Raw genomic sequence first — 27847 nt, forward strand, 5'->3', positions numbered from 1 at the left:
AGCATCATTTGGCAGCCTTTGGCTGCGCCAAGAACGGGGTTCACTTCACTGCACTTTCCTTCCACAAAGTACTTCTCCATAGAGTAAACGCAAGAGATTAGAAGGGTTGTTTTGTAGACGAGTTTTAGATCCATACTTCAAGAAATGCTTCGGCGCGACATGCCCTTGTAAAAATGGTCTATAGACAGTCTGTAGACTTCTTATTGACTGTTCACTTCTTATAGATATTGCTTTTTGTCTATTCATAGTCCGTAGACTGTCTATAGACAAAAGTCTACTAAAAGTGTATGGCCATAAATCTATAGATTGTCTACAGACTGTATGGCATTTCTATTGCCTACAGACTTGTCTGTAAGCAGTCTAGAGACTTTTAGACAGTCTATAGAGTGTCTATAGACTTCTGTCTATAAACTTTTCTTGTAAGGTCAAACGAGGAGAAGACGTAGAAAACACCACAGACCTCGAAGCACACCACAGTGGCGCCCTGTGGTGTTTTGCACGTCTTGTCCTCGTCTGCCTGCGCCGAAGCATTTCTTGAAGTAAACTCAAGAGCTTGAAGCACTGTCTTACCTGCTGGCTGCGATGCTTGGGAAGAAGCTGCTGTGGTTGATGTCGGTCAGCTCGTTGGATCTGGCCACAAACCTCTCCCCGGCGCCGTACGCTCTAATAGAGCTGCCGCCGGACACCGTCTCCGAGAAGTGCACGTAGATCGGTGACCGCGAGATGGACTCGAGCCGCTTCAGCTGGCGCGACGTGGCGATGTAGAATTTCTGTAGGGAGGAACGTATAAGCGTGTTCAGGAGTGCCCATGTGCGCATGTAATAATTACTTCACGTGCCGCGCGAAACCTGGAGCTTTGGACTAATTTAAGTGTTTGGTGAAGGGCTAAACTATTCCAAAGGCCTCCACTAAAGCATGCCTCGAAGCACCTATGTCGCTTCGGGACGATAACCCCAACAATTTACTTTTATGGTAGTTTTCTGAATTTTACAAAATTCTACAAATTGCCCTAGCAAAACCCATTGAGCACTCTTTCGATCAGCGATTGGTAATGTTCATTTCACATATTTGATGATCTTTTTTAAGCCGCAAGGGTAACTGGCCAAAAAGCTCCTTGGCACAAGGTTTGTTCTACTCAATGTTGGGTCAAAGACCCTTACGCAAGCATTTCAACATAAAGACAAGCAATAGGCCAGGAGAAACTTGTGACCATTACAGATCACCGGTGGATACCCGGTGGCACTGGGGATCGAACCCTGCACCTCCCGCTTGCGAGACGGATGTTGATATCATTAGGCACCGCTGCGGTCATTCATGAATTTGCAACATGGTTGGGTGCAACACAAAGCCGAAATATGGTTCAGTAGCGTGTCTTTTTGGGCTTCTTGGTTGTCGGCGCCGAAAATTGCAACGTTGTTCAAACTGGGAGAAACCAACACCAACAAAGCGCACGGATGCGCAACTAGCCACCAGAAGCCCTACGTCACGTGCGATGATGGTGTTGTGTATAAAATTCCCTTGTCATGCGGGAAACACTATATCGGCCAGACGGGGAGATGTCTGAACGAGCGCCTAATAAAACACGCTCGCAACGTCAGAAACTGGCTGTGTATCGCTGGTTGATCACATTCTCGCATGCAAGTCAAAACCTTTTGAGAAGTGTCTGGTATTAGGAAAAAAGCAGAGAAAGGGTACCGCGTGAAATCATTGAAGCTGAAAAGGTAAATAGGTCAGGATGCGCGTGTGTAAGCACGCCTTCCATTCTCCTCTCAGATAAAGAGCTCGCTTTTCTAAGGAACTGATGCTGTTGGCACATGTGATTCCTGCTTTCTGGCGTATAAATGTGATGATTGAGGAGAATAAAATTTGTTGGAAGTTAGCGCTCGTGGTGTTCGTCTCTCGTTTCTTGTGGCCAAATATGGTTTTCAAAAAAAATCGCATCGCTCTCGCTTTTCAGAAAAGGGTTTACTGGTTACCTGAACAAAGTAGTAGATGACGAGGAGTGGAATGACAGCAGCCAGGAAAATTGGGTTCTCCATGGAGATCAGGATAAACGACACAATCGTTCTGAAGAACTGCATCAACAGCATCCTCAGGTTGAACCTCAGAGTCACATCGGCTGTGTCGACGTCTTTCGAAAACCTGTGCCGAGAGAAATGGTTTGCGCACTGAGTACACCAATTCAAATGATCCGCTCTGATGGCTAATTTAATTAGTTTCAGGGTGCAGTGATTCAGTAACACGAGAAGAAACAGGCAACCTTCTTCCATTTGTTAACGTTAAAAAACCGCCGCAATGTGGTGCGTTAGAATGGTGAATCGTGCCCAGGTACTGCCTAAGAATCACAAGCGCTGCCTAAACATCAGTAGCACGTGATCCGAGTCAAAACTGGCAGAATGGCTGCTTTCAAGCAAATTAATGAACTAAAATAGTCACCATCATCTGTTTTAAAAACATGGGCAAGGAATTACCGGTACTCAATTCTTCTGAACCGCATAGGCCGAACTTTCGGTGTAGACAGCGTAAGAGGCCTGCATTTTCTCCCGTACTAGCAATGCATTATTTCGCGCTAAAATGCATTCCACTGGATTAAAAGGCAGGTATGCTACACAAGAGCACAAACTAATTGTTCACTGACTAAAATAATCTAAGATTAAAAATTCCATGTAGTCTAAATCATGCGACGGCAACTAGGACATGTGGTCCATGTTTTGAAGGGATGGAAGGCCCATTCCCTGGGTGAAGTGCCAAGTCTTGTTTTGTCTCATTACTGCTTCGGGCAAACTGCGTGCTGGTCAGTGTTGAAGCGCATGGCGATGAATGTCGTATTTGCACACTCGCACTCCTGCTGACACCGCACGTACCTCTAAGCATTCTCATATTCGATGCTTCCATTCTCTTCGTAATTATTTCCTCCAGAGCTGCTGTCTTCACTGCATACATCGCGTTCGCTCTCACTACTGTCTCGTAAACCGTCACATTCCACTCCTGACACATCTCTCCAGCTTTTCGTCGGTATTCGGCATGCAACCTCTAAATGAATTGCCCCGTCCTCTGGAACAATTAAGTGCGCCTGCCTGAAGCTGTTCACCTTCCTGAATGCGCTGTTCTCCCGTTCCCCAAATTCATTCGGCCAGCTGGACATGTTGTGGATCTCGCTTCATGTCCCCTAATGCCTCGGGCCTACATCGCTGACATTTAGTCTACAATAAAACGGGGAGTGGTGTTAGTTTGTACAAACTGCTGGACCTTTAGTCTTTAGCACTGAAAAAGTCGTGAATATTATAGAAGTACTTATGAAACATTACCGATATTCCGGTTTCCAGCATACCCTGGAGAATCTTCAGGTAAAAGCCCCCAATAGCGGCAGATAGAAGAAAAGCTCCTCAGCGGAGACTGTAGTGCACCGGGGTCAAACCAGCTTCATACAAGGACAGAAATCCAGCAATCTGTGTTGTGCACGCACATCTTCCTTTGTTCAGCGTTGGTCGCGTGGCACTTCTAGGCTTTACAGCCGTCTTACTCTACACGAAATGGTTTCCACTAAGGCGAGTAAGAAATCGTGCACCTGTTGAGAATCCTGCCCATCGGTGTGGTGTCGAAGAAGGACATCGGCGAACGCAGGACGCGCTCAAGCATGTCTGCATGCAGAATCTTGCTGCCTCGAAGTGCAGCCAGGTTCAAAGAAATGCTAGCCACCAGGATGAAGATAGCTGGAAAATGAGGGGAAAAAAAGCAATAATGCTTGAGGTGACTAATAGCCACCGGCAGCCTCTACCTTTTAATTGTTGCATACATCACTGCTCCAGTCTTACGTTGATATGCCGCGCGCATATCAATGCACCAGGTATCATTGGGTGCATGTCAAACTAAGTTCTCTCGTCGCCATTTTCTCTTATCCGAGCAGCACCTCACTGCACCGGCAGGCCGCGGCGAACGCGTTGCGATGGATGTGGAACGCAAAAGGCATCCATGCGCTGTGCGATGTCAGTGCACGTGAAAGATCCCCAGGTGGCCAAAATGTTTCGGAGCCCTCCACTACAGTACCTCTTTTTCTTTCACTCCCACCTCACTTCGCTCACGGCGCGGTTGAGCTCTCCATCAAGAATATACGTTGCTGCGTCTTTCCTTGCCACAAAAGCTGATTTTTCTCGACAAAGGTGCAAAATAGGGTCATCGACTTCTGTTTCAGTAACGAATCCCGTCCATCGGAACCAGTGGAAGGCAGGTGGCGGTTCTCGATACAGAGCGTAGAAAGGACTCAATTCACGATTATGTACAAAAGCACCCACTATTCCCATAAGATGACTGATTGGTTTGGTATGGTTTGGTTTATTAGGGTTTAATGTCCCAAAGCGACTCAGGCTATGAGGGACGCCGTAGTGAAGGGCTCCGGATATTTCGACCGCCTGGGGTTCTTCTCCTGGCTGACTCCGACCCGAGCACACAGCTTATGCTGGTGACGAGGGCCAAGGCAGCGGCGGAGGCCAACAGGATCCTGGACTAGGGAATACCGACCACTGAAGCTCCACATCTATCTATCCCCATCCCCCTACTCCCTAACTCTTCCTTTTGAAAAAAAAAAATAAAAAATAAATGTTTTCACTACTACTACTTAACGTGCACTGACATCCCACACTACACGGGCCTCTAGAATTTCGCCTGCAATGAAATTCAGCCGCCGCGGCCGGGATCGAACCCGCGTCTTTCGGACCAGCAGCCGAGCGTCATAACCACTAAGCCACCCCAGCAGGGCATAAGATGACTGAAATTTGGATCAGATGCAGGTGCAGTCTAGGTAAAAAGCCCTGAGGCAAAGGCCTTTCGCTTAAGCCGCATAAAACAGCCATTACGGCACTATTAAAGACCGAATAACCTTGAAATGCTAGCAGAATTAGGTTTCCTCTTGCGATAGTGAAGCTTCCTGCTTGACTTGTGTTGAATGAGCCGCTACACGGAGCATTCAAGGCACGTTCATTTCGCTGCAAATGAACGCTGCGGCCTTGTGACTTGACCAACACTGTACATGACAATAGGTTAAATTAGTTTGAGGAAAGCAAAGGGCGCAGTTTCTGTCCCACATATCTCGGCGGACACCTGAACCCCGCTGAAGGAACGGGGAGTGAAAGAAGAGAGAAAGAGGTGCCGTAGTGGAGGAGGTCTCCGTAATAATTTCGACCACCTGGAGATCTTTAACGTGCACTGACTTTGCACGGCACACGGGCGCCTCTTGCGTTTCGCCACCATCGAAGCGCAGCCGCCGCGGTCGGGTTCGAACCCGAGCACTCCGGCTCGGTAAACGCGCGCCTTACCACTGAGCCACCACGGCGGGTCACATGACAATAGGATAAATAAATATAGGATGCCATTTGAAAGTAAATTCTCTTCTTACCTTCAGCTATGTTAAGACTGAGAGGCTGATTCCCTAACCCACAGTTTTGGTCTGAAGGTTTACACGGATAAAATCGCTGCCCTACACTAAATTTGAGCTTTTAATTACCCTTCGAGTAAGGCCCCGCTGAATTCGATATTGCGCTAGCGACACTGCTATAGAGGCCAGCTGTTTGCGCCTCGATTAGCAACCACGGCTTGTGGCAGGAGCACTCACTTTCCATGATGCCGTACACGGCGTACATTGTGAGGCGGAAGTTTCTCTGCTCCGGGTCGGTGGCCAGCACGGGGTCGAGCGCGTCGTTGCTCCACAGGCTGAGCCAGTAGCTGCCCATGATGTTGAAGGCGTGCGAGAAGACGTAGGAGACAAAGGTGACCACAGTCAGCCACTTGCCCATGGCCTTGATGTACGCCAGGTAGACCCACCACTTGACCTGCACGCAACGAAGGGAACAGGCGAACACTGTCACCGCACCGAGAGCCGCCGCTTGTGTAAGTTCAGCTCCGATGTAATCGATTTTTGTTGGTTTTATTAGGGATTAACGTCCCAAAGAAACTCAGACTATGAGGGACTCCGTAGTGAAGGGCTCCGGAAATTTCGACCACCTGAGGTTCTTTAACGTGCACTGACATTGCACAGTACACTGCCCTCTAGAATTTCGCCTCCACCGAAATTCGACCGCCGTAGCAGAGATCGAACCCGCGTCTTTCGGGTCAGCAGCCGAACGTTGTAACCACTGAGCCACCGCGGCGGGGCCCCATCGAATTGATGAAAACAACCCTGCGCCCGACACTCAGTGGCAAAGATTGCTGGAATTTGAACAAAGTGTGCTCTTCGCATGACGCACTCTCGTTAAGACTGTTTGGTTCAAACGGAGCGGGAAGCGGGCAAAGTGCTACGTCCGTCTGTCTCAGGCAGTGCACTCGCGCTGCTGAATTTCGAAATGCAGGACCCGCGGATGGGGCTGAACGCACGGCCGCGAGGTCACGAGCAGAGCGCCAAGACCACTGATCAGCCGAGGTAGTAGACCCTATACCACCTTGCAAATTACCCCTGGGTGACCCTTCATTTAACAAAACTTCGTGCTGGGCTAGTTGGTGGGACATGGTTGAAACTTGGTTCAGCGCTAAAGTCGTACACTAAGAAAGGAACCGACAAGCGCAAACGACGTACACAAAGAAAGGAACCGACAAGCGCTCCGTGTGTGTCCGTTCCTTTCTCAGTGTACGTCTTTTGCTCTGAACCAAGTTTCAACCATGACCCTTCATTTCTTGTCCGACGAACTTAATCGCGAACAACGGGAAGATATTTTGTGATCATAACGAGCAATTTATTCACCTTCCGTAAAATTTTGAGTGCGAAGATTTTAAGCCCGGTTACTTCCTCAGAGGAACTTACGCCCGGCGAGCCTGAGGTCCCGTACGCTCATGTGAAACGGCACGGACAGGCTAGCAGTCCTTGCTTTAATCGTGCGCGAAGAATTCGATGCAGATTGCAGTGTGGGGAGGGAAATTCTGTCAGCGAAGGCGCAACTTGTTTGTGCCGATGTTTGAGGCGTTTTGCCTCCGGTTTAAGCGAACTCGGGAAGACTTAAATGCACAAATATTATCCACGCGAATGAGCTGAGGTGCTCCGGTAGATGAAGCGCACAGATCTTGCGCTAATAAGAGTAATTTACTCGTCAACCAAATAATGCACCTTCAATACAAACACCAACCGTCTGTTAATTCCTACAGCTGCCTAGAGGCAAATTCACAGCAATGATTCCATACAAGTGGTATTTTTCGCCAGAGTTTAGGCTCGTTTATCTCCTAAAAGCGCACTAAGCAGTTCGCCGAGATTTCTCGGGACTGACAACTTGAATATCATAGTTCCCTCCTGCGAGGCACACTTATGCGTAGGCCTCACTGACAAAAACATGTGGCTCTATCAGATGCGAAGAAGTGAAGACGAACGTCGTTGCCCCCGGCCATCTCTTGGAAGGCACGCCTACTCTGTCACTCACGACCACCAGCGCTGACTCATTCGTCAGCATCTTCAGTGGACAGAGGTCGACAACATTGGCTGGCAGAGTCACCGCGCTCAAATGGAAGATGGCGTACATCCCCTTTAAGATATTGGCCAAGAGCCTGTGGTGATATTGCAATGCTCAAAAACATATCGCAATGATATTTTGAAAGCAGTGCGTTAACTTATCATAAATAAAAATGTTGCAAGAAATGAGAAGGAATGAATCGCAGGAATGAGATGTATTAAGAAGTGACAGTAGTTCTGCACACTTAGCCAAAATCCAAATTAGGTTCGATACCTCTGTGTGGTCATTTTTGAATTATCGCCCACCAGCCACGTAGGTCACGTGACCCTGTGACGTCATCACAACCTTCCAGCTGCGTAGGTGGGCAGGCTGCCACAAAGCACGTTTTATAAAAGCGTATAAACGCGCAACTGCAAAATGCAGGGAATGGCCACTATAAATTTTATCTCACTGAAATATTAAAAGAAAAGTTTTAGTTAGTGAGCCTTCTTGACTTTATAAATGTTTTGTATGACGGAATGTGCATTCCTGCAGCCGTGGCCAAATTTAAGCCCCAAGGAAAGCAACCCCAATAGAAAAACGCAAGCCAAGTTGTAGAAATAGGTTTGTGGACGCCAATCTAGAAGTATAGAGGAAAGCGGCGACCGGACGGCAGATGGTGTTCTGTAGTGTCTGGTTCAGCGTAAAAACTGGTGCACACGGGATACCGCCAGACCAGGTCTGTGGGGGTAGAAACCGAATTGCGGAATTCAACGTAGCAACGTATAAGAGACTTCAAGCTTGTGAGATCATCTCGCTTCCCGAGGATATACGAATGCGCTTATCGTGTGTCCTTTCCGCCTTAGTGTTTTCGCGCTGTTTGTCGCAAGATATACGAATGTGCTTGCTATCAGGAGATGACATAGGTGCGGATTAAGCGAATTAGCGTATTATCAGCATCATACTGCGAAGGCTAGCGAGTGTAATGCGCACGCAGGTTTGGTACAATAACGGTAATGACATGGTCGCTAAGTGACATGTTCGCCAAGGTGAAGCAGCGTCCTTTATACGTAGTCGACAATGTTCAGGCACCCAAACTAAACACGTTCAGTACACGCGCGGTGTAACTAGAAGTGCTGAAACTTAGATGCAGTTAGAATATTTTTGCAGAAGAAAAAGATGTTAGAATATTAATGCTGTAGAAGAAAGCGAGGTTTCAAATTTACGCAGGGCAAGAAGACGAAATTTCGCCAATTAGACGGGGGGGGGGGGGGGGGGGTGCTGGAGACCAGAGAGGAGGAATTGCACACGCCTGCTCTTCATGGCACTGCGAAACGCAGGTCGCAATTCGAGCTTAGGTTCTGAAGGGACTCAGGGAATCTTGCATTGAATTATTAGGCAAAGTCATAGGCACAACTTTCTGTTTACAAGAAAACATCTCATCTACGACATCTTGAAGCGATGTTGGTGAATGACATGTCTTTGATATTGTTGTCCCGCCACGCGTATTACGAGGACAGCAATTACGACTGGCGTTTGCACGGCGCTACTCAACTTTGTCGATAGGCAGGAAATGACGTCAAAGCAGCACAACTATGCGTTCGCATAGAACTTAAGCTCCTACTTCTGAGTTAGCGGTAAGGTCCGTTGCGCCATCTAACGCGTGTCTGCGAGGTGAAGTATGTACCGTCTTTGTCAAAAGTAACCAGGCTGCATAGTTTGCTTCTAGCTTGTATAGTGGAGCCCTTGTGTCTTTCCTAAATATCAAAAGGTGTTGGAAGGTAAGAAGACCCCCAGTCCTTACCTTTAACGACCATTTCAGCTTCAGGGAAGTTGTAAGGACTCCACTGTACGAGCTAGAAGCAAATCATGCAGCCTGGTTACTTTTGACAAAGAGTGTACATCGGCGCCAGCCAGTGCCCCTTCTCTGGTGGAACTCGCCGCAATCTGGGCGTCGAAACTCACCGAGCCCACTTGGGCGCTTTCCTCTTCCGTCAGCTTGGCCCCGGCAGCCACCGGCGCCTTCTCCGCCTTCTGAGATTTCCCCTTGCTCTGGACGGACTTGTCGCCTGAGCTGCGGGTCGAAGAAGTGCGACGCCGTCTGGCACGCCGCTCGGTGTCCGACGTGGAATCACTTTCGTTGGCACTCACCCTAGAGTACTGCCTGCGTTAACAAACGTTAACAAATTACTCCGGCAGGCGGCACATCCTAGGCAAATGCAACTCTGTTCGCTAAGTGGAATGACGAATGAATCGTTCCGTTTAGACTACTGTGATGGGTGGGTCCCACTGCTTTAGCGCACTAGCACAAGGACCGTTGTCTGTCTGATCCCTCCGCTGTCTGGAAGAGTTGGGTGCCAGCCACATGGGGGGAAAATTGGCCACCCAGGTCACGTGACATTTCCACGGTGTGACAACCTGCCGACAAATGACATATCAACCAAGATAAGCCAGTTCATATCAACCAAACCATACAAAGTCAAGCTAAACCATGCAAGACCATGGCTGACCATGCTCGCGCACGATAGTTTGTGATTAGCCCCAAGCTAAATCACTCGTTATTTACCAGACTACCTCAAGCCTGCTACAGCGAGTCAACGGCATGCATTTAAGCGTGCCATAGACTATATACAGACGCTCAGTGTGCAAGTGAGCATGAGAAATGGACATCTCTACGATGCTATCCTAGCAAATGTCGAGTTTGCAAAACCTTGTTGAGATCGGCGTCAGCGGGTCTCGCTTGGAAGCAGCTAGCACACGCTTCTACTGTGTGGCTCCGAGCAACTCGAAGGTGATTACTCCCAGGCCTGCCATCATGCACCACATGGAGAAGACCCAGGTGAGAACGGATTCAAATTAGCGAGCTTTGCCCGGTCGGAGTGCAGGATAGAAAAGAAGGGGCTGAAGTTTGAGCAAAACCAGACACTCTTTCCTAAGTTTCTTCAGGTGTCGAACGCCGCCGCCGCGGGGAGATGGACGTTATCTTCTTCAATGATCGCAGCCAGTTCTGGAGACGGTGTTTCCGGTGTTGCCCTCCTGCATGCCTGCCCCACGAGTCCGGGGTTATTAACCACAGGTTTCGGCAACACGTGTTTTCCATCAGCTGGCCATGGAACAACCTGTGCTGACTTACCCCAGCCTACGTGACCTCGCCAGCATTCTCCTCACTCAAGCTCAAACATGTGACAGGGGCGTGGCTACAAGTGAGAGAAAGTGCGATTGTGCCCGAAAATGAACGTTCAGGCCACTCCCTCCTGGGCGAGGCAGTCCTCTGTCTAGAGACTCTAGGGAATGAGAGCCCTATTCAGATCGGCTGTGAGCTTGGCCGAGAGACTTCCTCATTGACTCTCCCGTTTGCTCTGACACTTGTAAAAATGTAAATAAACCCACTCGTAATCTTTCGCCCATCGCCCTACTCATTGACTCGACGGCACTCCTGTCCTGGTGGTGGGAACGGGTGGTGACTTGACCGCGGTTCCGTCAAGCAAGCAGCAGCAGCAGTAGCTAGCTGCGTCCCCCGAACCCCCATCACCAACAACCTGTTCCCAGGCAGGATAGAAGCATAGCCAGATTGCCAGTACAGCGCTGTTTCAGACCATCGAGCATATGCTTTCACCGCATGGGCGCACGCACCTGGCCAGCTCGGTGGCGGCGCCGACCTGAGAGACGATCTCCCCAAGCAGTTGCATGTCTTCGTCGGAGACACCCTCGGTCTCTTCGCCCTCTTGCAGGAACTGCACCAAGAAGTCGGAGAAGGCGCCACCCCGCGTCAGAAGCTCGTCGTAGGTGCCCACGTCGCTGATCTTGCCGTCGCCCAGCACGAGCACGATGTCCACTTGGGGCAGCACGGCCAGCCGGTGGGTCACCAGGATGCGGGTCTGCGTGCGGACAAGGTGCACTGCTCATTCCAGCACAGGGGAGCACAGTGCGGGAGGTACCATGCTATAGCCACAGGGAGCCTCCCGTTAGAAATTGCGCTGTTATAATACGCAATGTTAGGCACGTTAGCGGTGGGTCATGAATCGTGTCCATATCATTCCAGAAATTATGACCACACTAAAGGAGGTTGTCTATCTGCTAATAATCGCATAAACCGAATGCAGAATATTAGGCGGCCTAGTAGCGAGATACGGGCGGAAATGTGTGCATACGATGAGGAACATATCTAAATCAAAGCAAAACAATATATTGCGGGTTAAAGAGCTGAATCTCCTTGCAGAATCAAAGAACATACTCTAATTCAGGACAAGTTTGTTAGATGGTTAATCATTACCATAATTTCACGAAAACCACACAATCATGGAAGAACTGCGCTCTCAGTGAACGAAATATGAGCAAGAGCTTTCGTCGTCAGAGAGCTGATTCAATTCTGGGGAAAACGAAGAGGTTTATTCTGACAGAAATTTGTAAAGAATTTAAGAAAGTCAATCCTTATCTCCCGCCTGCCTACGCCCTCTGCAGGGCAAAGGCCCGCATCGTTTCCGGCAAGCTCCCGGAGCCCATCCCATATCAATTTTTCGGACGCGCTGCAACATCGATACAAAGTAGGTAGCGTTCGGACAGCTGATCGTTGATACCGCCTCATGGGAGAAGCCAGCTTCCGATGCCCCGACTCCGCTGACATCGGAACTGTGGAGCACCTCTTCTGCGAATGCCCAATCTACTCTGGTGCGCCAACCTATGTGCACTGTATATCATGAACTTGGCCTCCCGTCGGACTGCGTCGGCGCCCTTGTCTTCCCGAACGCATCGCCACATAGGGCGAAAAGCGTATTTTGCGCGTCGGTACACTGCATTGATGAAGCAAGCCTCTACAATCGTATTTAGTGGGCTTTAGTGCAGTGCTTTGTGCCAGAACGAAAATTCAACAGAGAGCACGCAACCTGTCGTCTTCCCCGCAGTGCTCCGGGTCCGGTTCCGAAATGGGCTGTGCCCCTTTACTCCATTCCATGACCGGACCCGGCCCCTACTTTCTCCCTGTAATTTCCCTTCCCCACCCAGTACAGATCAGCGAAGGTGTCCCTAAAAAGAGACAGTTGCTAGCCCTGCACGAAATTTTCCCATTAAAATAAGAACCTCATTACCATGTCTCTCCAATTAACCCTGCCATTTTCCAGTTGCGGCCAGCGTATCTCCGCAAACTTCTTAACCTCATCCACCAACCTAACTTTCTGCCACCTGCTATGCTATGCTTCTTTCTGCTATGCTTGCCTTCTCTTGGAATCCACTCCGTTACCAGCGGTTAACGCCAGCGGGATAACCAGGGCCAGCGGTTACCCTGCCTTCGCAATACATGCCCTACCCAAGCCCATTTCTTACTCTTGATTTCGACTAGGTTATAATTCCCTTGTGTTCTTCCAGTGACCAACTCTGCGCCCTTCCCGACTGTTAACGTTACACACATCATTTTTCTTTCCATAGCTCGGTGAGTTGTCCTGAATTTAATCTGAACCTTTTTCGTTAGCCTCCACATTTCTGCCCCATAGATGAGTACCGGTGAGATACAATTTAACGGCACTGCAGCCGCGGAACTTTCTGCAAAGAATAACCAAACAACCACCTATTGAATTCTTATTGACATCCCCGAGTAGTCGTTGACACAGCGCCCTGTCTTTCCCAAATACTTCTTCTCAAAAGCCAGCGGGAAGCAACACACAACGCAGCCTTCGCACTACGTAGGTACGCTGTTTGGTGTTTTGTCGTAGTGTTAAACAGTGTGATTATGAGGAATCACAGCCATCATTTTCTTTTCACCGGTTGTCTGAGCATCATTTACTTAATGAGCGCAAAGGCGCCTGAAAATTCATTCTGCTACAGAAACACTCAAGGGAATAGGGTAGCCTGCTTGGCAAAAACATAGGACCACGCAAAGGTCGCAAAATTTGGCGTTTTTTAGCATAGTGCGACTACTCCTCGCACGCAGTCGGGATTAACTAACAACAGAAATCAGCGAAGCACAGAAAATCGCACCACTTAGGAGCAACATCGTCAGTTCAGTGCACAAAAAAAAGCTCGAATATGGCCTACTAACCCAAGATGTGTTTTTTTTGCTGAATCGTTCATTGCAGTCTTGTGGATGGTCATAAAACGCGTCTGGGTTTCGTTATAGAAATCACTCAGAAGTAGCGCTCGTCCTTTGTCGCCTTGCATCCGTGTTTAGATGTACATGTGTTACTTCCGAAATGACAAACTTCTCGCGGAAATCCACATGATGTCGCGAGAACTAAGGCTATTAATCCCCAGTGTAAGTTGGACAGTTGTCTATTGTAAAGATGACCATACCCTGCAATCGCAAGGTCTTCATGCGTCCCAACGCCAACTGAGAGGGTGCTGCTGCAGACAGTATGATACTGCAAGCTCGATCTACCACAGCCGAACCACTACAACATAGTTTGGAGGTGAGGTCGAGAGAAATTTACCCATCACACGTAACAAATACATTTCCTGTCTGTAGTGAGTTATCAGGCGAAGGGGATGTGGAGAGCGTAATGTGTGATGAACTAGAAATGCCTCCGTGGAAACTTTAACGTTCCCCCTTTCACCTAAAGTATATGGTTCACCTATAGTTTATGGGGGGTCAACGTCCAAAGGGACTCTGCTATGAGGGACACCATTCTGAAGGGCTCCAGAACTTTCGACCACCTGGAGTTTTGTGACCTGCACTGACATCCCACAGTAAACGGACCTCTAGAGTTTTGCCTCCATCAAAATTCGACCACCGCGGCAGGGATCGATCTCGCGTCTTTCGGGTCAGCAGACAAGTACTATAAGCACTGAGCTACCAAGCCGGTTCTTTCACCTAAAGAGAGAAGTTGCGTTTGCGTTTGGTGCGTGCTCAAATGCAGGTAGTAAAACGAAATTGCGACACCCACATTCTTCAGAGTGCCGACCTTTAGCATAAAATTAAGCAAACAAGAGAATGGGAATGAGGGGCTCGTTATAAATATGAATAAATATGAGAGAAGCCAACAGCCATAGCAACCAAGGGACAGAGGATTTTTTTTTAATTCATTTATTTCTTCGTGCTGTTTGATTTAGTATAGTTATATAACATTACGCTTTCTGGAGCATTTGTTCTATCAACCCTGTCGCACCACTTCCGATTTTCCGGACTCAAAAATAGATGGGCAGTAGTTCTAAAAAGTCAAGGGGGGCACTTTGTTGACCTAAAGTGTGGTGAGGCGAAATCCTTAAGCGCGGTGTTGCTGCTTGTGTCACTGATGTGCGATTAAGATGTTAAGCTTCGCCTCTAAGAGTGGAACGCGACAGCGTCTTGCAACGCTGCCAGGGAGTCCACAGAACGCCATCGCCCATTCGGCTCTACGCTTTGCTCGACGGTAAATTGGTTTTTGAGGAAAGGAAATGTATATCTCGCATACCTCGGTGGACATCTCAACCTAGCGGTAAGGGAAGGGAGGAAGATGGAAGTGAACGAAGATGCCGTATTAGCTAGACGCGCCTTTGTTCATTCCAAGCCATCTAGCTGGCATGGCGGACTTTTTAGTTTCCTCGTCTCCACTCTGGAGACCCCCCAACTGGACCAATTTCCTACTCGGTTTTTTCATTTATGTGGTATGACTAGAAAGGTTAATTAGGGTAATTCGTTTTTACCGTTCTAATGCCATCCATCATGTCCTCTCACTCACCTGTCAAGTGATGAAACTATGTAGAATGTTCGACATAACGTCTAGAAACGTCTAACTTTTAGCAATGGTTAATGATAGTTAAGCATGACTTGTAGATTTTGCGATAGTAGTTAATGTACGGTTAGTGATAGTTGACGTCACCTTAACTAGTGCACGATTAATTAGTGTTAGTTAAGGTACAGGCGTAGTGGACAGTCCCACATGCTGCTTCTTAACTACTACTAATTAGCAATTAGTCATTTAGTCGTTAGGTACAATGATATAATCATGAAATGTATTCATGTTCCGATGTCTCGATTGCGCCCGATTAAGTATCGATTGGCTATTGACATATGCCCATGTAAGGCATGCATCCGAAACGCGGACATATTTGCTAACACGTCTTGGTCACGGCAGTATGAGGCATTAAAGGCATTCGGCTTAAAAAGTACCTATATACCGCAACCCTCGTTCATTCCAGCGAGATTTGTACCTGGAAGACGCACCGTGTCTCCCTCCGCGTACCTTCTTTCTGAGGAGTCCCTTGGGGCCGATGACCTTGTCGAAGATGTGTTTCCCCACGTGCGAGTCGACAGCGCTGAGCGGGTCGTCGAAGAAGTAGATGTCCGAGCCACTGTAGACGGCCCTGGCGAGGCTGATGCGCTGCTTCTGGCCGCCACTCAGGTTAATGCCCTGCATAATAGGTGAGGAATTATGGCAAGGCCGTTTGGTATTCTATCCTGCCACAGTGTCGCCAGACAGGTTTGTATTGCACCCCAATCCTCACGAATGCTGGTGAATACAGAAATATTAGCTCTTTGCAAAAGTACGCAGGCTGTCCTTACGCAATGGACCTCAAAACAATCCTAAGCGTTGATACTCTTTCCCAAGTGTTCGCACACCCATTCACAGGCACTGGCAAACCGATTCGCAAGCATTGACCCACTATTCCAAGCGTCCTTAAGAGATAAAATGCGCGTCATTTCATTGGCTTGTGATATAGCAGAAGTTTTTAAAGCCTGTTTCCCATCCTTTTATCAGGTTTTCAAAAAGCCGTTAAGTTTATGGATAGTCACAAGCGCAGAAATACCCTGCGCACATTAGAAGTGTTAAGTTGACGTGACCCCTAAAAGCTAATTATTGGCACCCATCTTATAGTTATTGTGTAATATCTCTGTCGCCATATAAACCACCAAAATGAAAAATAGGTTCCGTGCACAACAGACGCACTTCCACTAGATATTCTAAATTAAGTGCGATGTAAAGACAAGCCGCCGCGGTGGCGCAGTGGTTATGGTGCTCGGCTGCTGACCCGAAAGACGCGGGTTCGATCCCGGCCGCGGCGGCTAGAATTTCTTTGGAGGAGAGATTCTAGAGGCCCGTGTACTGTGCGATGTCAGTGCACGTTAAAGAACCCCAGGTGGTCAAAATTTCCGGAGCCCTCCACTACGGCGTCTCTCATAGCCTTAGTCGCTTTGGGACGTTAAACCCCATAAACCAACCAACCAACAAGTATACTAATAATAAAGTTCACATTAAGTCTAAAATTCAGGGGCACTTTGACTGTCTAAAGAGCGTAGAGGCGAAAGCGTTTTCCGCACCCCTTTGACTGCTTCTGTGGCACTGGTGGCGTCACATATAATTCACTACTAATTACTAAGTGATGACAAATCACAAGTTAATTAGTATTCAGGCATTAATCAGTAATTAAACAATTAACTGCTAATTAATGTCGCTTAATCTTCGCCGTTAGGAGTGGAACGCGACAGCGTGTTGTAGCGCTGCCAGGGAGTCCACGGAACACCACCACCCGTTCGGCGCGATGCCTTGCCGTTTGAACGCAACGCTTTTTGAGGAAAGGAAACGGCGCAGTAATTCTCTGTCATCTCGGTGGACACCTTAACCGCACCGTAGAGGAAGGGAGGAAGGGAGAGTCAAAGAAGAAAGACAAAGATGGCCCGTAATGAAGAAAATGAAAATTGTATTTGAGGAAAGGAAATTACGCAGTAACTGTCTCACCTATCTCGGTGGACACCCGTCAAAATTCAAGGGGTGGGGGGGGGGGGTGCACTTTTTTGACCTAAAGTGCGGTCATGATGTGTGGTTAAGATGTTAAGCTTCGCCTCTAAGAGTAGAACGCGACAACGTCTTGCAACGCTTCCAGGAGTCCACAGAACGCCATCGCCCATTCGGTTCTATGCCTCGCTCGTCGGTAAATTGGTTTTTGAGGAAAGGAAATGTATCTGGCTCTCATATCTCGGTGGACACCTAAAGCTCGCAGGAAGGGAAGGGAGGAGGATGGCAGTGAGCGAAGACACCGTATTCACTAGACGCGCCTTTGTTCATTCGAAACCATCGAGCTGGCATGGCGGAGTGGAGAGCATGCTCGTCTCGCACTCCGAAGACCGGGGTTCGATTCCAGAGTTCGACCAATTTCTTACTCGTTGTTATTTATTTATATGACCTGACTAGAAAAGTTCTTTAGGCTAATTGGGTAATTAAGCAATTAACTAAGCTCAGTCCCACTTACTTGGAGCGTCACTATATGATCCCTTCAATTGGTTGCATGGTTACTAGCCAAAGTACAATTGGCCCCGTTTGAAATTGGCGCACTGTGACGTCACGACCGTTTCGACCAACTGAAAAGCGTGACATTTCTGTCGACAACTGCTGCTTACAACGATGAGACATTAAAGGCTTTCGCCTTAATAAAGCGGACATTAAAGTGAGGTCAGCATGAGCACCGTAAAACGAAAAGCTCGCCGTTCCTCATGTATATAAAAGTTACAGAATAAAGATCACCAAAAAACCCGATTCCCCGGGATAAGGCTATGGATGACTGTTCGGAAGACGCCCATTTAGTATTTTCACACTGAAAAAATTGCGCAGAAGAAACGAGGACAAAGCAAAGACACGACAAGGACGAGCGCTAACTCCACTGAAGATTTATTCCGAAACACATGCACATATAAACAGGAAAAAACAAAACGAACCATACCAATCTGACATCAAGAACATCAAATGTCACCCCCTGTGTACCCCAGTGATTTTGCCAAAAAGCGGAACTCCTTATCAGAGAAGCGGACGGAAGTCTGGCTGACGCATGTATCTCCGCTGATACGCATATGAAAGGCTTTCATGAGTTCCCGCACAAGTTGGTCCCTGTGCCTGAACAGAATTGTTGTTTTGTCAAAGAGCGGTTTACACTGCAGCTTCTTATCACTGGCATCACAAGTGCGGCAGTGTTTTGGGAGGTTGTCAAGGGAATCTCCCTTGAGTAATCTTCGGTGTTCACCTAATCTTTCGTTGACACATCGCCCTGTTTGGCCGATGTACACCGAACCACAGTATAGCGGCAGCTTATACACAACTCCCCTGGCGCAAGGAACGAACGGGGCTGTGTGCTTGATACTGCACTCATTTTTTCTTCCTTTCCTTCTGCCACCTCCTTCCTTGACAACCTCCCAAAACACTGCCGCACTTGTGATGCCGGTGATAAGAAGCTGCAGTGTAAACCACTCTTTGACAACGCAACAATTCTGTTCAGGCATAGGGACCAACTTGTGCGGGAACTCATGGAAGCGTTTCATATGCGTATCAGCGGAGATACATGCGTCAGCCAGACTTCCGTCCGCTTCTCTGATAGGGAGTTCCGCTTTTTGGCAAAATCACTGGGGTACACAGGGGGTGACATGTGATGTTCTTGATGTCAGATTGGTATGGTTCGTTTTAATTTTTTCCTGTTTATATGTGCATGTGTTTCGGAATAAATCTTCAGTTGTGAGTTAGCGCTCGTCCTTGTGTCTCTGTCCCCGTGTTTCTGCGCAATTTTTTCAGTATGCATATTGTCAGTGGACAACGAAGAAGACAGTGCTGAGCTCGTGCACGGAGCGCGAAGAGGACGAAGTGTGTTCTGTGCGCCGTTGGCCGGCAGTGGTTCGATTGAGCTGCTGTGAGCTGCTGTCAGCATCCCTGAGTGACTACTTCTTGTGTGCCTACATTTACGTAACATCTCTTGGTGGAGGTGCGGGGTACGAGCCGCCATGCCTCTGACCCGACGAGCCGATCCGTCGAGATAGCTACCGACGCGCCTGCCACGCCAACTGTCGTCTTAGCCCACCCTCGAGACCCGGGCACATTCTGCGGTACCGATGGCGTGGACGTTGAAGACTGGCTCTCGCTGTACGAGCGTGTGAGCACACACAACCGGTGGGATCCCACGATGAAGTTTGCCAACGTCATTTTCTACTTGACGGGCACTGCAAGGGTCTGGTTCGAGACACACGAGGAAGAACTGACCAGTTGGGACCTGTGCAAGCAGAAGCTCACCGAATTGTTCGGTAAGCCATTCGGACGTCAGCTGGCTGCGAAGAAGGAGCTTGCATGCCGCGCACAATCCTCAACAGAGTCATATGTGTCTTATATTCAGGACATTTTAGCCCTCTGCATGAAAGTTGATTTCGCCATGTCAGAGAGTGACAAAGTAGGTCACGTTCTCAAAGGAATTGCAGACGACGCCTTTAACTTGCTGGTGTACAAGGACTGTGGAACGGTTGACGCCATCTTAAAAGAATGCCGCCGCTTTGAACAAGCGAAAAGCCGCCGTATTTCCCCTCAGTTCACGCGGTTGCCGAACACGGCGGCAACGTCGTCCTGCGTAGACTCATCCCAACCGTGCTCCCTGCCAACATCCGACAGCCTGACACGACTTGTACGCCGAGAACTAGAGGCAGTGTCTCCCACAATTTCCCAATTATCGGTACCGGACAGTGCCCCTGCAGTATCCCTTATACAGGCTGTTGTCCGACAAGAATTCGCCAATCTCGGGATCCGACCTGTATGCTCCATTAGTTGCCCAGATGCTCGCAATGTCTCCCGTGCTCGGTGCCCGACATCCGTACCACACTCGCCGCAGCCGCAACCCGGATGAGTGGAGAACACCTGACGACAGGCCCATCTGTTTTAACTGCTCCCGAGTTGGTCACATCTCCCGACACTGCCGAAGCCGTCCGTCATCGACCTACCGCCGCTATCCTGATTCTTTCTATCCCCGCCGCTCGTCGTCGCCCCATGAACCACAGCTCGCAAGCTCCGACGCTCAGACCCCTCCAACTAACCGCTCGTCGTCTCCTTACCGTCGTCGATCTCCGTCGCCCCAAACTCGACGCCCATCATCTCCTGGCCCGTATGCTCGATCCCGTTCGGAATACTGATGGCTGCAGCGTCTGGAGGTGATGCTGCTCCGACGACCGACCTTGGAAATCCTCCTTTGACTCTACAAGCCCGACGGAATATACTTAGCGTAGACGTGGACGGGATCCCTGTTACCGCTCTCATCGACACGGGAGCGCACGTCTCCGTTATGAATGCCTCTCTACGCCGTCGCCTAAGGAAAGTGCTCACTCCTGCCCACTCCGCTGTTGTTCGTCTCGCCGATGGCGGTACTTCCGCTGTCGTTGGAATGTGCACAGCCCGTGTGTCAATCGCCGGCCGCCATACTTCGGTTCTCTTCACTGTCCTCGAACACTGCCCTCATGACCTCATCCTTGGCCTTGACTTTCTTTCCGAACATTCTGCCCTCATTCATTGCGCCACAAGTGTCGTTCAGCTCGCCCTACCTTTTAACGAGGATCCACCGGCTCCAGTTGTCCATCGCCTATGTACCGTGGATTTTGTCCGCCTGAACCCCGAAGCCGTCACTTACGTATCATTCTCTTCCGTCCCACCAGTTCCCGATGGCCAATACATCGTTACTCCAGCCCTTGATGTAACTCTCACACGGAGTGTTGCCCTCGCACATACAGTGGTCACTATGTTTGCCAATAGAGTGTCCCTTCCGATCCTCAACTTTTCATCGCACGTTCAGCCGCTTCCCCAAGGCATGTCGCTCGCCACGCTGTGCCCTGCTTCCGACTGCGTTGTGTCAGCTGTCACCGGCTGTGAACCTCCCTCGCCGAAATGCTCCGCGTCCGACCTACCACCATCTGACCAATACGCAAAAATGATTGCCCCTGACCTCTTACCAGCACAAACTCACGACCTCAGGTGTCTTCTTTCCTCATTTCACGACATCTTTGACTTCGACAACCGCCCTTTGGCTCGGACCTCTGTCGTTACGCATCGCATTAACACCGGTGACGCCGCTCCTATCCACAGACGTCCGTATAGGGTCTCCAGTACAGAACGGAACATCATTCAGCAGGAGGTGGACAAAATGCTTACCAAAGACATAGAGCCATCGTCGAGTCCTTGGGCCTCACCAGTTCTAGTTAAAAAGAAAGACGGGAGCTGGCGCTTTTGCGTTGATTACCGGCACCTTAACCGCATCACGAAAAAGGACGTGTATCCTCTCCCCAGAATTGACGACGCTTTGGATTGCCTTCACGGAGCCAAATTTCTCTTCCATCGACCTTCGATCCGGCTATTGGCAAATTGCTGTGGATGACCAAGACCGTGAAAAGACTGCATTCGTCACACCAGACGGCTTATATCAGTTCAAAGTTATGCCGTTCGGTCTCTGGAATGCGCCAGCTACCTTCGAGAGAATGATGGACTCCTTGCTACGAGGATTTAAATGGGTTACATGCCTGTGTTACCTAGACGACGTCGTGGTTTTTTCGCCCTCATTTTCCACGCACCTCGAACGACTGACGAGCATTCTTTCTGTCTTCCGTAAAGCCGGGCTGCAGCTCAACTCGTCGAAATGCCAATTCGCTCGTCGCCAACTGACCATCCTTGGACATCTGGTCGATGCCTCGGGTGTCCGCCCGGACCCTGCTAAAGTTCAAGCTGTCAAAGACTTCCCTCTTCCGCAATCGTCCAGGGACGTACGCAGCTTTGTAAGCCTGTGCTCTTATTTCCGACGTTTCATAAAAAATTTTGCTGGCATCGCACGTCCCCTCACCGACCTCCTTAAGAAAGACAGCCCTTTTACCTGGGGCCCTGCCCAAGGTGAGGCCTTTTCTTCCTTAATCCAATTGCTCACTTCTCCTATATTGGCCCATTTCGACCCGTCGGCACCCACTGAAGTTCGCACAGACGCCAGCGGATATGGTATCGGCGCTGTGCTCGCCCAACGTCACCAAGGTCAAGACCGTGTCATTGCGTACGCCAGCCGTCTTCTTTCCACCGCCGAGCGCATTTACTCCATAACGGAGCGCGAGTGCCTCGCCCTTGTTTGGGCGGTCGCTAAATTTCGACCCTACCTGTTTGGCCGCCTTTTCTCAGTTGTGACGGACCACCACGCCCTTTGCTGGCTTTCTTCGCTCAAGGACCCCACAGGCCGGCTTGGTCGTTGGGCATTGCGCCTGCAAGAGTACTCTTACACCGTTGTTTACAAGTCCGGGCGCCTACATCACGACGCTGACTGCCTGTCTCGTCACCCTGTGGAGCCGCCAGATCCTGGAGACAATGACCTCGGCCCGTGCTTATTCGCTATCTCTGATCTGCTTAACATCGCGGCCGAGCAACGGCAAGATTCCTCCTTGCGTCCCCTTATTGACCGCCTCACCTGTGCCAACTCCGATCCTTCGCTCCAACTCTTTGTCCTTCAGGATGACATCCTCTACCGCCGCAACCTTCGCCCTGACGGCCCTCCGCTCCTGCTCGTCGTTCCTCAGCGTCTCCGCTCGTCTGTCCTCGCGGAACTACACGCCCTGCCCACCGCGGGACACCTCGGTGTCTCCCGCACGTACGATCGGGTCCGACGCCGCTTCTTTTGGCCCGGCCTTTACCGTAGTGTTCGCCGTTACGTTGCCAGCTGTGACCTCTGTCAACGAAGGAAGCGGCCCTCCACTTTGCCTGCCGGCCTTCTGCAGCCTATCGACGTACCTCTGGAACCCTTTCATCGTGTCAGACTAGACCTCCTCGGACCTTTTCCTACGTCCAGTTCCGGCAACCGTTGGATCGCCGTCGCGACTGACTACGCCACTCGGTACGCTATCACACGTGCCTTACCAACCAGTTGCGCCACCGATGTCGCCGATTTCCTGTTGCAAAATGTCATCCTTCATCACGGTGCCCCACGCCAATTGCTGACGGACCGCGGCCGCTACTTTTTGTCCCGGGTAGTTGACGACATACTCCGGTCCTGTTCCACGCAGCATAAACTCACTACAGCGTACCATCCTCAAACGAACGGGCTTACCGAGCGCCTGAATAGGACCCTCACTGACATGCTATCCATGTACGTCGCACCCGACCATCGTGATTGGGACATTGCCTTGCCCTATGTAACATTTGCTTATAATTCATCGCGGCATGACACCACGGGCTATTCGCCTTTCTATCTTTTGTATGGCCGGCATCCTGCGTTGCCACTGGATACACTCCTGCCGCTTTCTTCGGCCTCGACCACGGAGTACGCACGTGACGCCATCGCTCAAGCAACCTCGGCCCGCGAAATCGCCCGCGACCGTCTCACCGCCTCCCAGGCCTACCAGAAGTCAGTTTACGACCGCCGACATCGCCCAGTCCACTACACGCCAGGATCACTCGTCCTCGTTTGGTATCCCTCTCGCCGTGTCCGCCTTTCAGAAAAACTCCTACATCAGTATAAGGGCCCTTATCGCGTGCGCCGTCAGGTGACCGACGTGACTTATGAGATTGCCCCCCTCGACCCTCCGTCGTCATCCACCCCCTCTACCACTGACGTTGTTCACGTGGTTCGCCTCAAGCCATACCGTGCACCTGCTCCGTCTTCCACTTAGCATCGGGACGATGCTTTCGCCGCCGGGAGTTGTGTCAGTGGACAACGAAGAAGACAGTGCTGAGCTCGTGCACGGAGCGCGAAGAGGACGAAGTGTGTTCTGTGCGCCGTTGGCCGGCAGTGGTTCGATTGAGCTGCTGTGAGCTGCTGTCAGCATCCCTCAGTGACTACTTCTTGTGTGCCTACATTTACGTAACAATATCAACCAACTAGCCCTACTTTCTGCTCTCCTTAGTATTTTCTCGTTTATCGCATTTTTCACACAAGGGAAGCAAGGGACGTTACCTTCTCTCCAACCTCCGTGTCGTCACCGCCGGGTAGGATGTCCAAGTCTTGCTTGAGAGCGCAGGCCTCTATCACCTGCTCGTAACGCTCACGGTCGAACGGCTGGCCAAAGGTGATGTTGCTCTTGACGCTGGCATTCTGGATCCACGCTTGCTGTGGACAGTAGGCGACAGAGCCCTGGGTGCGCAGGAATGTGTTGCGGGTTCATTAGCCGAAGTACACTGCTGAAAACTGACGCGTTTGTCCGGATGGCTGATTTACCCACTACATCAATGACAATGCCACGCAAACCGTTCTTTTCATGCAACTCAAAATAATGACTTCCTTTGCGAGACCCCCTTTGCGAGACCTTTACCCCAGCCTCCTTTAGAAATTTCGAGAACGCAGAAAAGAACGATTGACAGCTGCTGGTTCACTGCCAACTCAGTTTGAAAGGCATTGGTATTGGGACAGCATTAGCCAGGCGAAGCCTCTTCGCAATGCAAAAAAAAAATTAAATACAAAGATTATTCCCAGTCCCATTGCAACCAAGACAACAAATACTTTCTGGAAAGTTCTCGACATTATACAAGTTTCACTGGTGTAGCATGAACGGCGTATCTCAATTATCACACGAAAAAGTGTCAGCTAATGCCAAGAGTTCCATACCTTCAAGCGGACGCAGCTTTTTTTTAATCAGCCAACATGCATAAGGTTATTGTGTTTAATAAAGCAAGCTGGCTTAACAAATACAGCTCAACAAAACTACCGTTTGCGTTGACTTACATTAATGCTAACGGAACCTTTGATCTTGACCATGTCGCCAAGGAATGCAGAAAGCATGGATGATTTCCCACAGCCGACCGAACCTACGATGGCCATCAAAGCACCCTTGGGGACGCTGATGTTCAGGTCGTCTAATGCGGCTTGAGAATCCTTAGACCATGCGAAGCTGGCATCCTTCATCACCAAGGGGTCACCTGAAACAAGAGCAATCGTTCCTTAAAAGAAAAGGCTTAAGCGCACAATTCTACGACTGCTGATGAGGCTCGACCCCTTCATTCATGTGAGACATGTTGCGCAAAAAAAATTTTAAACCACACATAGATCAGGGAGTGAATAGCACGGAGGGGATTCCAAGAGAAGGCAAGCGTAGCAGGGGGCGGCAGAAAGTTAGGTGGGCGGATGAGATTAAGTTTGTGGGAATACGGTGGCCGCAACTGGTGAAGGACAGGGTTAATTGGAGAGACATGGGAGAGGCCTTTACCCTGCAGTGGGCGTAGCCAGGCTGATGATGATGACGATGAGCAATGACTTCGGAATTAAGCTCGTGTTGAGTCTTAGAGATAACACTTCCTTAAAAGTAAAGCCCTACGAATTATAAGTCCAGTTTAATTACATCGATTATGGGAAAATAGAGAATTCAAGATGGCCGCTTAGCTTACCACTGCACAGTTAATGCGACAAAGTTAAGCGCACAAACCTTCCCCGGTGTTGTGTTGCACGGCGTTCGGGTCGAGTTCATCTGACCGGAGGTACTTGTTGATACGTGCCAGCGAGACGAAGAACTGAAAAAAAAAAGGCTCGTTATTTATTGAAAAATGTTCTCAACGTTCATTCCGATGACAAAAGCCGGCTGAATAATTCGAGTAATTTGCACAGGGATAGTACAGAAAAATTCTTGATACCTTTCGCCAGTATTGCGGCTGCATACCAGGTATACCGCCTTATTTTTTACGTCGTGTTGATCGCATCGATGGCTAATCAGTGACCTTTGGTGCAGTACTAAGTCGCAAATGATCTTCAAGTCATCTTTAATCGCACACAACAAAGAAGTGCGATGTGGTCCGCAGTAACCTTCAAGACGCTGGCTTATCAAGTGATTATCCTATACATCCGCAGTGGACAAAACAATTTAATATCCCCTGCTACCACTGCCACCTCTCTTCGGCAGCTAATGCCCGGTTTGTAGAGGGTCATGCATTCGCTTAGAGGCGATGAACATTGCGCATTTCTCGCGTGTTTTCTTAGACAAATTAAAGCCCCAAGAGAAATTTCCGCACGTTAAGCGACCGCAAAAAGTATCTGCTATCTCTTTTGCACCTACTTCCTCTAATTATTCAGGGTTTCTGGCAGCCACATGCAAACCGCTTCGCTTGAATTTACAGCGAAACAGCTTCATCATCCTTCGTTTTTAAAACCTTCAGGCACTTTGTACACAATTGCATAAGAGGCAAACCTACAGCTTTTTCTGAGAAAATAGAACACTTAAGTGATTTCATTATTTCAGTCAAATTGAGCACCCTTCTCGTTGCAAATGAGTTGCTTTATTCGTACCATGTACCGAACGCGGTAAGTAATATTTCACACAACGGTGAGCTAGGTAGCACTTTGTTCGCCGTTTTTGTGCAGTCAGATTTTGCCCCGAGTGAGAACGATTGTTTTTGCTCAATTTCGAGCGTAATGTGCACCTTCGAAACACAAAGTGATTCCACGATCCCTAGGGTGTTCACCTGACACATGATAACATTTCGATGTTATTTCTAACAAATCTGACACGTTGTACGGAATTCTCCACATCGTTGTAAAAATTGACCTGCTAGTCTTTCACGTTCGAAAACTAACAAATTTCCTTTCTTGAGGCCTGAATATACTACATAGGTGAAAAGATAATTGATTTCAGGGAAAACAAAAATGGCGCCTGAAAGGATTAAGGACATCTTAAAAAGAAGCTCTTTGCCCCTCGGCTTATATGGGCATGCCGGCGGCTGAGGAATCAGCCTGTGCACTCGCCATGGCGGTGAAGGTGATGAGCATGGGCAGGAAGGCCATGGGGACACGCAGGATGTTGAAGAGGGAGAGGGAAACGAACGCCTTGTTGGCGTCCAGCACGTTCGTCGGGTCGATGGCGATGAATACGCCGAAGCTGGCCAGCGCCACCTGCGCGACGCCGGATGAGCAGCTGAGTGACGCAAACAGTTGTACCCAAGTGGCAAATACAAAATTTCATCAAACCGTGAGCCCCTGGTGCGCAGAAACAGGGTGAAGCAATATTTCTTGGCACATGCACGTAAGCGCAATTCCTGCCTTTCGTGCTTGAGCTGTACACCTTGTCTTAAGCCGAGCATTTTTTTTTTTCATTTTTTTTTTCATTTATTTTCTCCTTAAGGGCCCGAGGACATTACACATAAGGGGAGGCGAATTAACATGATGTATATTTCTTGAACATAAAAAAAGGTTAAAAAGATAAAATACAACGAAGGCAAGCAAAACCAAGGAGAAAATATCCAGTAAAAAATGTAGAAATGCGTCCTAAGTGAAATAACAGGAAACAAGCAAGCGCAAGAGAAACAAAAATTACACTAATGTGCAGAAATGCAACTAAACTAAGTAACAAAAGAATACAAAGGGTGCAGTCTACTCAGGATGGCTGAGGTTTTAGCTTACTACGGAATTTAGTTCTATCAGTGCACTCGACTGTTTTCGGGTAAGGGATTCCATAAGACTGTTGCATTTCACTTCCGGTAAGGTTGACTACTTGGGATTCTTTAGCGTGCACTGACATCGCACAACTCACGGGGCTCTATAATTTCTCCACCATCAAAATGCGACCGCGGCTTCCGGGACCGGACCCACGTCTTTCGGGTCATTGACGAAGTGCAATAACCACCGAGACACCACAGCGGCTTGAAAAAATGAATAAGGTAATTAGCGCAAAAATTACCTTGTTTCGTGAATTCCAAACGCCTATGCAAGTTATTTCTATCACGGCAAAAAATGGCGCTCATGAGAACTTACCGCAATACACAAGTGAAAACGGGCAGTAACGTAGCTATTGATGAGAT

The 27847-nt window shown here is 49.2% G+C and overlaps 2 protein-coding genes across 2 annotated transcripts in view; one reads left to right on the top strand and one right to left on the bottom strand.

The window, feature by feature from the left end:
• LOC149326757 (ATP-binding cassette sub-family C member 1-like) overlaps positions 1-27847 on the bottom strand; it is an 80682-nt gene that overhangs the window by 17631 nt on the left and 35204 nt on the right. The window contains exons 12-22 of the mRNA XM_089563813.1: positions 26796-26942; positions 25486-25570; positions 24789-24982; positions 24024-24200; positions 15557-15724; positions 11040-11284; positions 9372-9570; positions 5609-5825; positions 3569-3713; positions 1977-2142; positions 571-770 (exon numbers count right to left, since the gene is read on the bottom strand). Coding sequence (XP_089419939.1) covers positions 571-770; positions 1977-2142; positions 3569-3713; positions 5609-5825; positions 9372-9570; positions 11040-11284; positions 15557-15724; positions 24024-24200; positions 24789-24982; positions 25486-25570; positions 26796-26942 — 1943 coding nt within the window. The remainder of the gene's footprint in view (positions 1-570; positions 771-1976; positions 2143-3568; positions 3714-5608; positions 5826-9371; positions 9571-11039; positions 11285-15556; positions 15725-24023; positions 24201-24788; positions 24983-25485; positions 25571-26795; positions 26943-27847) is intronic.
• On the top strand, positions 17768-19961 carry LOC149326758 (uncharacterized). Its single transcript, XM_089563412.1, has 2 exons — positions 17768-17776; positions 19056-19961. Exons 1-2 carry the CDS (start codon positions 17768-17770, stop codon positions 19959-19961), a joined length of 915 nt encoding a protein of 304 aa, XP_089419538.1.

This window comes from Amblyomma mixtum, chromosome 10, assembly GCF_055824585.1.
Source record: "Amblyomma mixtum isolate Tamu chromosome 10, ASM5582458v1, whole genome shotgun sequence".
Taxonomy (NCBI): domain Eukaryota; kingdom Metazoa; phylum Arthropoda; class Arachnida; order Ixodida; family Ixodidae; genus Amblyomma; species Amblyomma mixtum.